The 14,899-nt window shown below is 39.2% G+C and overlaps 2 protein-coding genes across 4 annotated transcripts in view; both read right to left on the reverse strand.

Moving 5' to 3' along the window:
• Window positions 1-6,482, reverse strand: part of edc4 (enhancer of mRNA decapping 4) — a 33,139-nt gene extending 26,657 nt beyond the window's left edge. For both annotated transcript variants that reach the window (XM_046036527.1, XM_046036526.1), the window contains exons 1-4: window positions 6,213-6,482; window positions 1,997-2,159; window positions 1,759-1,870; window positions 427-526 (exon numbers count right to left, since the gene is read on the reverse strand). In XM_046036527.1, the coding sequence (XP_045892483.1) occupies window positions 427-526; window positions 1,759-1,870; window positions 1,997-2,159; window positions 6,213-6,300 (463 nt within the window). In that variant the 5' untranslated portion in view covers window positions 6,301-6,482. The remainder of the gene's footprint in view (window positions 1-426; window positions 527-1,758; window positions 1,871-1,996; window positions 2,160-6,212) is intronic.
• Window positions 6,483-8,065: 1,583 nt separating this feature from the next.
• Window positions 8,066-14,621, reverse strand: nutf2 (nuclear transport factor 2). Of its 2 annotated transcripts, none has more exons than XM_046036595.1 (5): window positions 14,482-14,621; window positions 13,070-13,191; window positions 11,211-11,282; window positions 10,594-10,692; window positions 8,066-9,027 (listed from the first exon to the last, which is right to left on the reverse strand). In XM_046036595.1, the coding sequence occupies exons 2-5, from the start codon at window positions 13,166-13,168 to the stop codon at window positions 8,914-8,916; spliced, it is 384 nt and encodes a 127-aa protein (XP_045892551.1). In that variant the 5' UTR covers window positions 13,169-13,191; window positions 14,482-14,621; the 3' UTR covers window positions 8,066-8,913. The 2 variants fall into 2 exon arrangements, with proteins under 2 accessions (XP_045892551.1, XP_045892552.1); XM_046036596.1 differs by lacking the exon at window positions 14,482-14,621 and adding an exon at window positions 14,129-14,289.
• Between the last annotated feature and the right edge of the window lie 278 nt (window positions 14,622-14,899).

The following is a 14,899-nucleotide window of genomic DNA, read 5'->3' on the forward strand; positions in this document are numbered from 1 at the left end:
TTACAGGTCAGAAGGAAAGTGTAATGTCTGTATCTTTAATTACAGCTATAATCTAAATACCTTTATTCAATGTTTGCCGTTTTCAACTGCTTTAGATTAAAAAGAATAAAAAGAGTGGCAAGTCATCAGGCATATTTGTTGAAAAAAAGATTTTACCATAATTGTTTTGAATGTTCTACCTCAGATCTGTTAAGTGATCCACTGTTTGGCATCAAGTATTTATTTATTTATTCTGACCATAAAGAAAAAAGTTTCTTCAACTTTCACTCAGGATCAAAAATCAGCCTTTAAACTTGAAAGAAAAAATTATGACATTTATTGTGATAAATATCAATATCAAATTATATGAAATGTTTTATTTTGATAACATATTTGGCCATATTGCCCTGCACTTGGTGGAATTAACAGGTACTCCAGGACTCTCACCTCTGATAGCGTAGGCCAAGAAGGAGTTGGACACGGCTATCAGTCTTCCATAATAATACTTGTGTTCCCAGTCGTACTTGGCAACAGGTTGTATCTTCACCTGAATGAAAAACAAATTCACCATTCAAAATGCATTAATACTCTCTAAACAAAGTTTATATTGAACACGAAGCTGCGTTGTTCAAGAGCAAAGGCCAGGCCATTCAAACTGAAGCACTAAACTTTTAAAAACCATTACTGTCAGGGCTTTTACTGTATAGAGAATTCAAAGTGACCACCAATTTTGTCCCGCCTCCAGCTCTTGACAAAACTTTGAGTGTCTTCATTTTAAACACTATTTTCTAACAAGAGGTGAACAGGCACCACAGTGTATCCACTGGTCATGTCTTTTCCACGCAGCAAAAAAAAAATTCCTAAGGAAAAGAAAACTGCTTTTCCCTTCTGTCTTCGATGTTTTAGTATAGTTCAATATCGCTAGAAGGCATTTAAAAATGCCGTTGCAATTGGCAGTCACGGTTTGTAAACGCTGCTCTACATGTGTGACTGAACGCCGTCCTGTATACTGACTACAAAGCCAGCGTGCGTTTACAGCAGTGAAATGTAAGGAAATAAAACTGTTTTAATCAACTTTCCCCACTTTATCAAATACAAAAGTTCACAAAGAGATTTTCAGAACATGATATTAGTCATTTAAATTAGGAAGTAAGTTAATAAGTAGTAAAAAATTAATAGCTGTTTTGTAAAAAAAAAATAAAAATAAAAAAGTGTGACTTAAAAATATTTATTTTTTTAAATCAATCTTTAAATGCTTAAAAGGAGATCTACATTTTAGGGTTGTCCCCGGCTAAGAATTAAATAGCCGAATGAGAATTGTCAAGTCTTGCCTATGGTTGACTGATGAATCATATGTGAAGCTGTTTAACTGCAAATCAACATAATTTTATGTTGTATTTAATTTGTTATTTTATGTTGTATGAGATTCTTGAACAGGTCACCTTTTTTTTTTTTTTTTATAAAATGTTTTCACGTGATAACTGTCTCTTAAAATAATTTGCTTTTAAAAAGCACGTGTTTAGGATTTAACCAATTCCACTTCATTCTGAGCCAGGGAAAAACCCTGTACTTCTGTGGTAACAGATCTTTTAAAAATCATGTGTTCCTTTATAGGGAATCGGGGATCTGAATTTTTATAGAGCGTCACTTGTACAAAAGCAAGCTTTTAACTCAAGTCATCACAACCAGCTTAACTGTTTAACAATTTGGGGTTCTGTCTTGCTGATTTATACTAAGAAAGGAAAGTGCAATTTCGTTGCTGATGATTTGGCTTCTTACCTTGTTGCTGCCACGAGCCTTGCTATTGATACTAGAATCTTGACTTGCCACAATCTCCACACTGTTTGAGGTGATGGGGATAGAGGTGGAGCCATCGTCACCAGAAAGGCAGCTGAAATTGCAGCACATACATTCAAGTTCAATACAAATAGAAGAAAGGCATCTCTGTGTGCTTATGCTTCATGTGACAAACTTAGTCTAATAGCAAAATTGTGCAAGTGACTAAAAATCCACGCACATTATCTGAGTCTCCTGAGCGCTGCTGATGTCTGTGGAGATGGGTCTGGTAGATTCTGACATGGCTGAGCGATCGCTGCTTCCTAAAAGGCCAGCTGCTCCCAATAACCCATTCAGCTCTCCATTGAAAGACGGCATTCTCAGACCGTCACTTGATTGTGCATCTGAGGAAAGACATTAAATGAGGGGTTATGTTGGGATACACTGTAAAAATATGCAAATTCAAAGTGAGCAGGGAAAATCAAAGCCTACAAAGAGGTACAAGTTGTTTTAGTTTTTTTTATGTATTATTTTGACAGCTCTCTCAGGCCTGTACAAAACTGTGTAACCAACGTACGTGTACGAGAAACAAGACTTCTGGTGTTTCAAAATTCGCACTTTGACTGTAGTTATATGTACATCAGAATTTCTAAGTTTTTCTATATTTGTTAAGCACAATTTGGATGATATTAATATTGCAGGGAGAGCAGTGTTTCCCCTTTATTTATTCAGGGTGCACCACTGCTGCTATAACTTTGTCCTAAGGGAAACACTGGAAAAGGTAATCAAATCTTTGCTCTAGGTACTAAACAATTCGAGTGACTCGATTACTCAAAGATTACACTGATCCATATTATTTGCATCAAACTTTTGTTTAATCCATATAAATATATACAGCGCACTGTGTTTTGCACAGATGATTATTACAGTCGCACAACATGCTTACATGTGATCAGAGACTGTTCAGAGCTTCTTTGGTGTGATTTGACAGTGCGGATTACAAAGAGAAGGAAGAGAAAGAAAATATTACTGGCTGACATGAGCTAATTCCAGATCGGTATCTGTGTTTATAACAGCCGATGAATGACAAATGACAACAAACAGAGACGAATCCTTCGATCATATTATGAGTGTTATCGTCGCATAGTTTGTCCAGCAGTGAGCACTCTGCAACTCCCCTGTTGGTAACACGGTTGGAACTCCATTACAAAACACAGCAATCAGCTGTACTTGTGTTCTAAGTATTATTTATAACTAGAGCTGTACGATTAATCTAATCGCAAGATTACATAACAGCAAAAAGTGTGCGATTTAAGCAGAAAAAATGTGCTGTACAATGTGTGTACAGTCTTCTCTGTTTGCACTGCAGTCTCTGCCCACACGGGGCTCTCGCATGCGCCCCTAAAACAGATAACTACAAAAAGTAATTTATGGGAAGTGATCAAGTAACGTTAAAGACAACAACTTACTGTAACCCGACAGAAATGCCGGTGGGCCAGTCGCTCTGTGACAGAGACAAAGAGATGCCAGCTGAAGATATAGAAGGTTTGGCTTTGGATCACTGGCCAGTTAACATTAACTGTATTGCTGCCTTTTGTTTTTCAACTTTTCATAAAGCCGATGTCAAGAGACATTAGAAAAAGTTTGATGTGCTGTAGCAAATCATTACATGTTGAATAATATGATTATGGACAAGTTAATACTTTGCATTAATAATTAGATCCAGGATGCCAGTGTGCCAATATTTGCTCCTTTTAGCCACCTCCTAGAGCGGCACGCACCCCTTGTTTGGTTTTACATAAGTTTTACTAAAATTATTGTTATAAATATTTTTTATTGCTTAACTTTGTTCAAGTTGAGAAAACACATTTCAAAATGTCAGTTTTTTATGCATTTTCCTTGACAATCAAGCAAGTAGACTCATAGTACCATCTGTTCCATTATAATCGACTCGCAAATCGCAATATTGTCCACAATAATCACAATGTGACTTTTTCTCCAAATCGTGCAGCCCTATTTACAACACTAAAAAAGTTTTTTTTAAACTGTATTACTTCATGTTATCTTGGTGAGGTCTTATATCTACACTAGGGCTGGGCAAGTTAATGCGTTATTATCGCATTAATTAATTAACGCCGACAATTATTTTAGAGCATGTTAACGCAGTTTTTATCACTAGTATTATTTAGAAAGTCTGTTGCTCACTGGCTCTGAATACACATACAGTCAAACCATGGGTCACAGGAGGGGCGGGATGTTGATCAGCCTGCAAATCACCCACCCAAACAAGCAGTTGAGTGAGGCTTCGGCAGACTACGCTGGATGCAGTGTGTGGGAGAAGTAGATAAACAAAAGCAAGACAAGCGATCAAATGCTATAGCGAAGTGGATAGCTACACACTGCATGGTGATTAGTAAAACTCACGAACAGAGAGGATCAGTCTCTCTTCCAATGATTTGTGCTGCGTGTTGCGCACAAAAACTTAGAGACAATTCAACTTCAGCAGCGTGCGGGCGTGTGCATCAGGCAAGCACAACCACGACAGTTTGACGGGAACGTGCCCGCTTGAGGCTACGCCTTGTGCTCGACCACTTCAGCTGGCTCTAACAGGGACACTTGCTACTGAACATAGACTGTTTCTGCTGCTCCCTGATAAAAGTAAAATGTTTCTACTGATACCTGCTCAGAAAAAACACAAGAAAACAGATTTATATATGTTAACCTGTTTCTCAGAAGGTACCTGTTATGATGTCATGATCGTGGCTCTGGATTCTGATTTGTTTTAACAAGATAGATAAAAAGTAATGCCCTGTTAGTGGTAAATAGCTTTGGTTTTATATTTTATTTGATTACATTAATGTTTAAGTAGAGAATATTTTATTGCTACTGTGTAAAGGGAATACTGCTGGTAAAAAGCAACTTAGTTGTTTAAAGTGTTTGCAAACAACATGTTATTGCACTTTTGTGCATATAGCAGTACATTTAAATTAAAAGTTAGCAATACACTACTTTAGAATTCATTATTTCATTTTGCTCATAACTATGCAATTAACCGCGATTAAGCACAGAAAATCATGTGATTAATCGCGATTAAATTTTTTAAACGTTGCCCAGCACTAAACACAACAAATGTTAGGGGATATTCTTTATGGTACGTGTTTCTATAAAGAAGGGGGAAAAAGAATAACGGGAATATCGGATTGCCCATCCATCGTCAACCGCTTATCCTGCGTACAGGGGGGCTGGAGCCAAACCCAGCCAATCGGGAGGATATTTTTAAACACTTTAGCAGTAGTGGAAGGTAACTAAGTCCATTTATTTAAGTACAATTTTGACATACTTGTACTTTACTTGAGTATTTCTGTTAAATGCTAATTTATACTTCTACTCCACTACATTTCAGAGGCAAATATTGTACTTTTTACTCCACTTCATTTAATTGACACTTTACTTTTCCATAAAAAAATATGATATCATGCAGTACTGTCCTACTTTTCATGGTATACTTTGTCGACCTTCTTAAATTGGCTCCATAATTATGAACTACAACATTAAAATATTTTTATATGTATTTAGTGATTAAAAACAGATCTGATTTAATCTGATAGCCTAATGCTTCTGTACATTTACTTTAATAACATTTTTATTTCAAGTCCTTTATTTGTAATTAATGGAGTATTTTTAGATTGTATTTCTACTTTTACTAAAGTAAATTATTTGAGTAACGTTACTTCCTCTACCACTGTAATTTAGGTCACCTGTATTTTCTTTTCTCCAACTTCCCTGAGTACGGCGGTGTCTTCGTCACAACACTTGATTCACACAGGTGTGTTTTTAAATTACCGAGTATATTACTGTGTTGAATGTACCACAAACATACCTGTAACGTTAACCAAATTAGCCAAGAACACAGACCTGTTCTACGCAGTTATGGACGTTGAAGCTAATTCTTGATAGCAGTAAAATGATTCTGGTTAAACGATTTGACACTTAAATGTATTTATTAGAAGCCACAAATGAGTTCATTTCTAATAACATTTTTTCTTCTTGTTCGTCCATTGGGAGCAAAAGGCCCAGCTTTTCTACACCAGAAAATAGATTGGGACAGAAGCTAACGTTGGTTCGTAACGTAGCTAGCTAACACCGGGGACGACAAAATAGAGACCTTTCCGACGCAGTCAAGTGAACGTTAGTGCTCTTACATTACGACGAAGCTCAACAAATTCGTTGCCCCACGGAAATAATGTCATAAAATACATGTGTATATCAATTGACATCTAAATTCTGCTTCAGTGCGATGGGCTGCCTTTAGTTAACAGATAGTGAAACTGCAGCTGAGCTAACTTTACTCCAGTAAAGCAGCGCGCTAAACTAACTCGTTAGCTAGGTAAGCTAGCTAGCGTCCCTTTAGCTTCTGCGGCCTACCGCAGCCGCTTTTCATTCCCGGTCCAACTTACCGGTGCTGTTCCCGGGACGGTCGAGCTTGAGTATGTCCCGGAGATGCTGGGTCGCACCCTCAATATCAATATTAGAATTGGACGCCATGTGTGAGGGAAAGGGGAGACTGGGTTAATTTAGGGGGAGAGAATGATTTCTTGTTCGATGCGATGCTGTCAGTGTTCACCCAGAGCAACCGTCTAAACTTCCGTTATGTACGCGCCTTTGGCTCCGACTCGTCTCTATGTCAAGTCGTTGGTTCCTACCTCAACTTCTGATGAGGTTCACACACTACAAGGCATAATGTCGCCCTCCACAGTCCACATTGTGTTCATCCTTTTTTGTATTACCCATTTACCCGTTGCACCTCTGTAATTTTACCTGCAGCTTCATAGCCTACCCCCCCCCCGATGGGTTCTGGCACCCACAAAAATTCTATCGGACAGACTCATTTCTCTATTTTGTATTTGACAAAATCCCTTAGGCCAGAGGGTCTCAAAGTGTGAGGCTCCAAACTCTTTCAGGGGAGGCTCAATGAATGTAAGCCACTTTCCAAGCTTTGTCAAAGGGGAGTCCCACATTCCCAGACTTTCAAAACCCCTTGAACCAAGTCAGACCAAACCCTTAGTGTCCCATTCCTTAAAGGCACCAAGGCGGTAGCTCAGAACAAAATGTCATGTGCATAATGCAATAAACTGAATTCTTATTCAACTAACTGTTGTCATGTACCTCAATAGGTAAAGTTACATATTTTATCCAAGATTTGTGCTCCCTCACTTTTCCAACAAGTGCTTGATATTCTTGTGTACAAACGGAAAGTTTTGACATGACAGGAGCACTTATGGAAAGTTTAAGTCATGAAAACCATTACATATTCCTGGGACAACAGAAACCCAGTTGTTTTTGTTTATCTTTACCTGTTTTTAAAGGCATAAGTTCAAGCCACGTTCTATTAATTAATTTATTGTTATTTTAGTTAACCAACTTAGAAATGATTATTAAACACTGAAAACCTATTATTTATTCAGAGGGCACACTCCTGACTATATAAAGGTTCTGACTCATGAGCATGGCAGGCGACTGGCTCGTACTTGCAGACCTGCAGCAGTCTGGTGTCCTCCACTCACTAATGCTCTTGCACTATGCAAATGTAACTGATGCAAGCAAGTTGAACATTTCTGCTTTGACTTGGGTCACGTAGTCTCTAGCAGTACTTTTGTAGTACAACTAGAACTTATGCAACACTCAGCAACCTACCACACAAAAATACTATCAGCTATAAAGGATAAACAGTGGTAATCTTTCAGAATATTTGGTCACACCTATGGCTGACCAGGTATTAAGCGATCCCATTTTTTCTTTCCAAATACCTGGATTCATATTGGCCATTACTGAACCCCTGGATCCAATATCGGTACTCTCTTTTCCCCACATTTAAAACTTGTATATCTCACAGGGTGGAACTCATTTGCCTCATTTTTATGCAAGGCTAGGGATTGCTGTGACCGTAATCAGCAGCCTGTCATGACCATAGACTGTATGACTTATAAACATGGCCACTGTAGTGGAAAGACAAAATTGTATTAAACTGACAAACAGTATTTAATGTGGATTGGTCACATCTGGCAAATACTGACCTTATTAAGCATTGTGTATCAGTCCCACTACGGACTTGCTGACAAGTGCATTTATTTGGCATTTTTTTCTTATTCATTTCATTTTCTTCTGTAATAAGGTCACCCAAACTTAAACATTTGCAGAAAGCAAAAATAAGATCCTCTTTAAGACAACACTTGCATGAAGACTTAAAGTGTAACAATAAATGGAAGACATTCAGCTGTAGGGAATCATATGGAGAGACAAGGCCACACCATTAAGAAAAAGTCCAGGTTTTATTGTCTATTGTGGCTGTAGTCCATGGTAACTGCCAGACATGTGTGTGTGTGTGTGTGTGTGTGTGTGAGTGTGAGAGAGAGAGAAAGAAAGAGCGAGAGACAGATGGATAGATAAGGGAGAGAGAGAAAAAATGCAGGATCAGAGCCAATCACACAGCAAGGTGACACTATGTCCTCCCATGATTCTTTGGCTTGCAAGAGCAAAACCTGGCATGAGAGAGTGAATCATGGCAAAGTAGACAATTGTACAAAGGAAGATAAAACTCCTTTAAACACACTAAGGCAACACACAAGTGGCCTCTAAAAACAACTTACAACACATGACGTCGGAACTGAAGAAGCCGACTGAACCTGAACATGGATCTACAAACCCGTCAACAGTGCTAACAGAACAGAGTTGACAGCAGTGGAGTCAACAGTAGAGGAGAATGGGTTAGAGTTAAGTAAAGTGTGGAGAGCAGAGTATGAGTTAATGGCGTCGGTCAGCTGTTTGTCTTTCTGGTGGCTTGAGTGTAATGGGGGCTCCCAGCGTCATGCAGATCAGCAGAGTGGCAGACAGGGGCATCTGATTGGTCGGACGGCTCTCAGCAAAGAAACACGTCGCACTTCTACTGGCTGGGTTGGTCTGAAAACCCACCTGGATGAAGTTCAGTGATTGACATCTAGAATCCGGTGTTTTTCCTGTTTGTCAAACAGGCGTAAATGAGACAGCAGGAGGGAGGGATGAGTGTTCTCTCTTTTCTCCATCCTCAACTCCTCCCTCCATACTTCATCACACAGTGCCCTTCACTATGACCGCCCCTGCCCACCAGAGTGGGGAGGGGGGTTAGCCAAAGTTGTGAATGGCCAGCCTGAACATGTCATTGGTGCACACCCATGCATCGTTAATGTTCTTCAGGATGAAACTCTGATGGAAACCCATGATGGGGTCGTCATCTGCCTGCAAACACACACACAGAAATAACAGGTGTTCAGAATACAGTCACAAGTATAGTGTTTTAATTTACTAGTTGTACTTGTCAAAGTCAGTATGCTAGTTATGTACCATTCAGCCACTGAAAACAGTTATGTAATTCCTTCTGAGTCAAGTGTGAGAAAATAATGCCAATAATGTCACACAGGAGTTTGATGCTATAATCCCGAAACTGAAAGTCTACTTTCAAGGTAGGGTGGAGGTTTTTGAAGAAATTAGTTTACCTACCCAACTAGCTCCAGCTCCAATCAAGGCTACGACTAATTAGTTTAGCTTACAAGCTGCCCTGCACGTTTTTTATGTAAACAAAGCTTCCGCTCACATTCAGTATTACTCACCAAATTACAATGGCCCTCATTTATCACACGAAAGTACAGAACAAAACAGAAAACTGGGCATTCGATCATTTCAACACAACAATCGGCATTCATTAATCTGAATGTAAGCGAAGACAACGATCAACTCACACCGCATGTATGCAAGGTTTAGTCAGCGTGGACCATAGACAGTATATTACTGGACGAAGCCACCCCGCTGATTTGAATGGTGAGCAGTGAAGCCTGTTTTGGACCAATAAAATACTACTACAGGGTAACTTCCTGTTGGCACCAGCGTCTACTGCGCATGATCGCACAGCATAACCGTGGTTTAATGACGTAGAACAACGGCAGAAACACCGTAATTCTGGTAGCTGTGCCAACAAAAGGTTTCATGGCTCAGTGTGTTTGTCTGACTTGGAACGTCACTGTTTAATTAGTCCACCTACAATGTTCACCTGCCAAACACCAACGCAGCGTCTCTGATTGCGCTGATAGTTTTTATAGATTTGCAGAGAGCTTATAATCTAAGCAATACGGTTACATCTCTCATGTGCGACGGGGTTTTGACGTCATTTTTGGGCCAACATGGATCCCTCCATGCAGGCCTTGGCGTGGACGTACACACAGCACGAGGGAGACGCCGTGTGACATAATTTTGCCCTGTGGGGTTCTGCACAATGTTGGACTAGATAACAGGGTGTCATTTGACATACTCACGCAGCCAGAGGAACCTCTGCTCAGAGAGCCGAGGCCAGCACAGCCCCAACTGGGGGCTATACATTTATTCAGATAGGGGACTGATGTTGTTAGTCCAAAATAACCGCCTGGAGGCATTACCAAGATGGCCACCACACCAATTAATAAATTAATATAATAACCTAAAATAATAAATTCACCACTTGTGTGTATATGGACATGTATATGGACACTACATTAAAAAGGTGCTAATGGTGCTTTTCTGTTCATGTGAAGCAACCGAGCAAGGGGATGTATCCAGAATACTTTTTCTCCGTTATATAAACATACACAAAATGTTTCATGATGGTATACAATATGTTGGTCATTAATTCTACTTTTAAATAAAAGAACTTTAATTGGTGATTCAATATAAAACAACAACACATGAATAACCCTATTTACTTTAGGATTCCATGTGTTATGAGTTGGCTGATGACACGCTCTAAAATAAAGTGTTAACAACAGTGCTACTTACTTTTAGCTGTCCTACAACCATACTTAAGATGCAGCAGTCTGGAGTTGGCTGGTGATCCTGCGCCGTTATACTATGCGCTATTTTTGTGAAGGGGAGACTCTGGCACACACACACAGAGGACAAATACACAAGAGGACGATTAGCACAGGTATATCAGCCACTGAAGGAATATACAAAATCAAAACATTTGCTTAACATTCCTCTCATTTATCTTGAATTTTTTCATTAAAACTAGAGAAACAATAATGGTAAGATCTAATAGTAAAACATCACTAAAATTGAGGATACTAAAAAGTCCAAGTAAGTTAGTTTCTAACAGCAGAACAGTTGAGTCTTCTCACTGTACTGTCATTTCAAATGCGCACACATAGTATCCCCAATACACCTGTAATATGGTTCCAAAAAGGGTGGGGAGAAATCCAATTACTTGACCGCTGCACGCACATACAGATTTTACAGTAACCAGGTTACAACAGTGCATGTAAACGAGTTGTTCAATTCCCTACATAACCCGATTTCTCAGAGTAACCTAGTGTTCTTGTGTGCACGTGGCCCACCCACCACTTGTTACACATCACCTAGTCTGTATATAGCATTAAGTTACTAGGGGCACTCACAGCGAGTTTCTCAACAATTGCTCTTTTTCCCTGGAACTGCTGTCCCTCCCATGTAAGGCATGATGCATCGATCTGTGTGGAGCAAGACGGAAAAAGAGAGAGAGATAGAGAGAGGGGTTGGGGGAAAAGGGAGGAGTTGCAGAGGATGCTATTTGCAGATGAAAGGTCTGTCAAAAATAATACTAGCTTTGCTTCCTTGTTGCTCCCATTTTTTCTTAGATACAATGTAGATAAGGTTTGGGTCGTATCTGTTTTTTTTCATCCCTTCCTGACATTTAACTGGGGTTTACAGTATATGATGGTAAAAAACAAACAAAAAAAAAAAATGCATAAAAGTTGAGCTGCTTTCCCCTTAGAAGCTTTCTGATATATATGATGTCATCACCTTACAACAAAATCCTCAGTGATCTATCAGATTAAATGACTTAAATTCTTTAATGAATATAAGTGGTCAGTTATGGTGCCGTTAGATTGCTCCTACACTGCCCCGTTAATACAAGTGCCTCCCTTTGTGTGAGGCAATTGGGAGAGCAGAGAGCATTGTTGTTTTTTAAAGGCTAAATGCTAACAAATATAGATTGAAGCAGGATATTTTGTTAGATAAAAACAAGTTGTGAATTTTGGAAAGGATTAAATTTATCTTTTTTCAATACATTTTTACAAACGCTCTGGAGTTATTGGAAATGTCTGACTCATACAAGTCATAAATAATCTGCAGCTAGGTTGGGCAATTGGACTAATACAGACTCTCTACACAGACTCTTGTTCAATGGGCTAACCCAGCAGCACCAAGAGGCCAGCACCGCAGCGCGCACACAAACCTGCATGAATATATTGGCAATCACAGGTTGGTGGGCTGATGGTGGCTGGTTGGAAAATTTTAACATATCGCTAAACCCTAACCTCAATACATACATTGTTGCATACACCAGAAATAAAATACAGAAAATCTCATTTGTTGGTGTATGGCAACCTACTTGCACACAAGTAAAGGCAAAATATATATATTTCTCTAAAACTCATGAAGTACTAACATATACCTACACATTACAGTTGCACCTGTATTTTTTTTCTTACATAGCTTGTACCAGTTGATAATGCTCCTGCACAATCTTACTGTTTTTAAGGCAGTAGGCTATTAATTCTTTCATTCAATCGGGAGACCCATTTTAAAATATATAAATATATATACTTTTTTCATATTCTTAATCATCCCTATATACACGGCATGCTTTGGTCTATAGTAATATCTTTAGGGCTGCAACTAACTATTATTTTCATTTACATAAATCTGCTGTTTAATTATTTTGTCTATAAAATGCCAAAAAAAACAGTGAGAAATGCAAATTACAATTCTCAGAGCCCAAGATTGCTTGTTTTGTCTGAAAAACAGTGAGAAAACATTCAGTTTAGCCAATTAAGTTTACTCACATGTATGACAGAGAAATTGCCTCGCACTATCTAACACAAAACCCAGTGCGAAACAAGCACTTCCTGTTTGCTACAGCCCTTTATTTACCATTTGTTGAATACAGACAGACAGAGCGGCAGCATGCACACGCAGCAATTTTTAATGACAACATTATTCTGTTTTATTTAATCCACAAGTCAAGTAGTTTGTTAAACTGTTAATGATGAATCTACTATTTATCAAGGAAACTGCTTAAAATGTGTGTCCCTAAAGTGAGCACATAAAACACATATGTTCAATAACAGGTGCACAGCTAGTGTAGCAGGTACCAATGTTCTTTGTTAGATTTGAGCTGCATTCATAAAAAAAAAGTAAATTCACAAATGTAGCCTAACCCTATGTTGAGACATCTCAGAAGTGAACACAAACACGGTTCTGTCATACTCACATATATGGATCCGAGTTGTGCTCTGTCAGAGTCAAACATCTGGTAGTAGTGCTGCACGAAGCTGGATCCTATCTGCTCCCACAGAGGCTGGTCCACCATCCTGACTCACCCTGCAACACACACTGGTAGGATGGAGAGACAGAAGGAGATTGAGTCAGGTCGGTTGGCTAAAGGATTATGAAAATGATGTGAATCATATGCTATGGCCTTCAGTCACCAGATCTCACCCCACCTGAACACATAGGGGACCATCCGTCAAGGGTCTAATATTTTGTCAACCCACATTTATATCAGTAAGAGTTTATTTAAAATGAGAAACACCTTTGTAAAACAGTTCAACAACAAACTGAACAATGATGGCAGCCCAGTGTATATTCACATGTAGCAATATTGAGATCAGTGCAATATCTAAATCCAGTCTATATCTTCATGATGTAAGAGACCTAAGTTAAACAAAAGAGGGCAAAATATACACTACCCGGATCACATAGATTTATCTCTGCTTGAAACAAAAACGTATCAATAGTTTATTTACTTCAGGTGAAAATGTAACGAAGAAAACAATTTACAAAACGAAACAAAAAAACATAAACAAAGCACAGCAAGACTTTCAGTGCACTAAAAGTGTATGAATCCTGCCCAGTGAGAAAAAACAGCAACATTAAAAGTACTTTAACTAAAATGGTTTTGCTGAACGCGCCGTATTGGTCTGTCCGCTTGGGTGACACTGACAGCCCAAGTCATGTGCTCCCACATAGCGATAGACAGTTGTTACTGGAACAATCTAAGAGCTCTGAAAATTAGCAGTGGAGTCCAAAGGACATACCATAACGTTAAATACCGACCGGACATAGATAGTTCTAGGCCCGCGCAAATACTTAGTAACAAGGCTAGAGGGAGAGCAAAATACGCTCATTTGGTAATGCTAATAAATGGAAAAACTCATGTTAAGTTATGGCTAACGTTAGTTAACGTGAGCTAACTAGCTGCTACTAGCTTGTGAGCGGTCTTGTTTGCTAACGTTGATTCTGCCCGTGTTGGCAGAGACAGTTCATTTACCTAGCATGCTTCACCGCCAGTTAATGTTACACGTCAGATGAATTATATTTCCAGGCATTAGCTAACTGGCTGGCTGGCTGGTGTTGGCCTTTTCACCGGTTGCTAAAAATACCCAGTCTCCACCAAGTAACGTTATTGATGCCTCCTCCGGGCCCGCGCAGACAGGTCTGGAACCCCGGAGCACATAGGCGTGCCCAACGTTAGCCCTAAACCGGGCAGGAGCAGCCAATTTAACTACTTATATTACCTTATACTTGCAAATGCCACACCAAAACAGTGCGTTTTGCTTTCGCACATTTTTCCATTCACTATTCCATAAGAGGGTTTCCTTAAAATAAGTAATAAAAACTTACCTCTATCCAACGCCGAGGCCGGCTGCGCGATCGCACAGTGCAGTGTCTGCTCCGTTACGAAGGCACGCACTCAAAGCCGTAACCGGCCCGGTGGATTATGGGGATCGTAGTCTTTATGTGCGAACACTTTTCGACATTTGTTTTGTTTGTAGGGCTTATATGATATCTTAAAAGAAAAATATGACAAAAGGAGATGTTGTGTCGTTTGTTTTAGATATGTGTTTTGTCTGATGTAAAGTATAACAATGGACAACAGCTAATTTCACTTACTTTTTTTGTGTAGGCCTATTTACGTTTGTTTTACTGAATTAAGACACCTACAGCTTGCGTTCCGTTATAAAACCCTGCCTAACTTTGTAATTACTTTGCCCAGTTGGTAATCCAGATTTGTAATTATGCTGTGATAATTTCAACCTTA

This window comes from Micropterus dolomieu, linkage group LG22 (assembly GCF_021292245.1).
Source record: "Micropterus dolomieu isolate WLL.071019.BEF.003 ecotype Adirondacks linkage group LG22, ASM2129224v1, whole genome shotgun sequence".
Lineage (NCBI taxonomy): Eukaryota > Metazoa > Chordata > Actinopteri > Centrarchiformes > Centrarchidae > Micropterus > Micropterus dolomieu.

What these genes read in the sequence shown, in the direction of transcription:
- nutf2 (XM_046036595.1), bottom strand. Translation starts at nt 13,168, where the DNA reads ATGGTGGACCAGCCTCTGTGGGAGCAGATAGGATCCAGCTTCGTGCAG. An exon ending in CACAACTCGGATCCATATAT is followed by an intron (nt 11,283 to 13,069) that starts GTGAGTATGACA and finishes TGCTCCACACAG; the next exon opens with ATCGATGCATCATGCCTTAC. An exon ending in TGGTTGTAGGACAGCTAAAA is followed by an intron (nt 9,028 to 10,593) that starts GTAAGTAGCACT and finishes GTGTGTTTGCAG; the next exon opens with GCAGATGACGACCCCATCAT.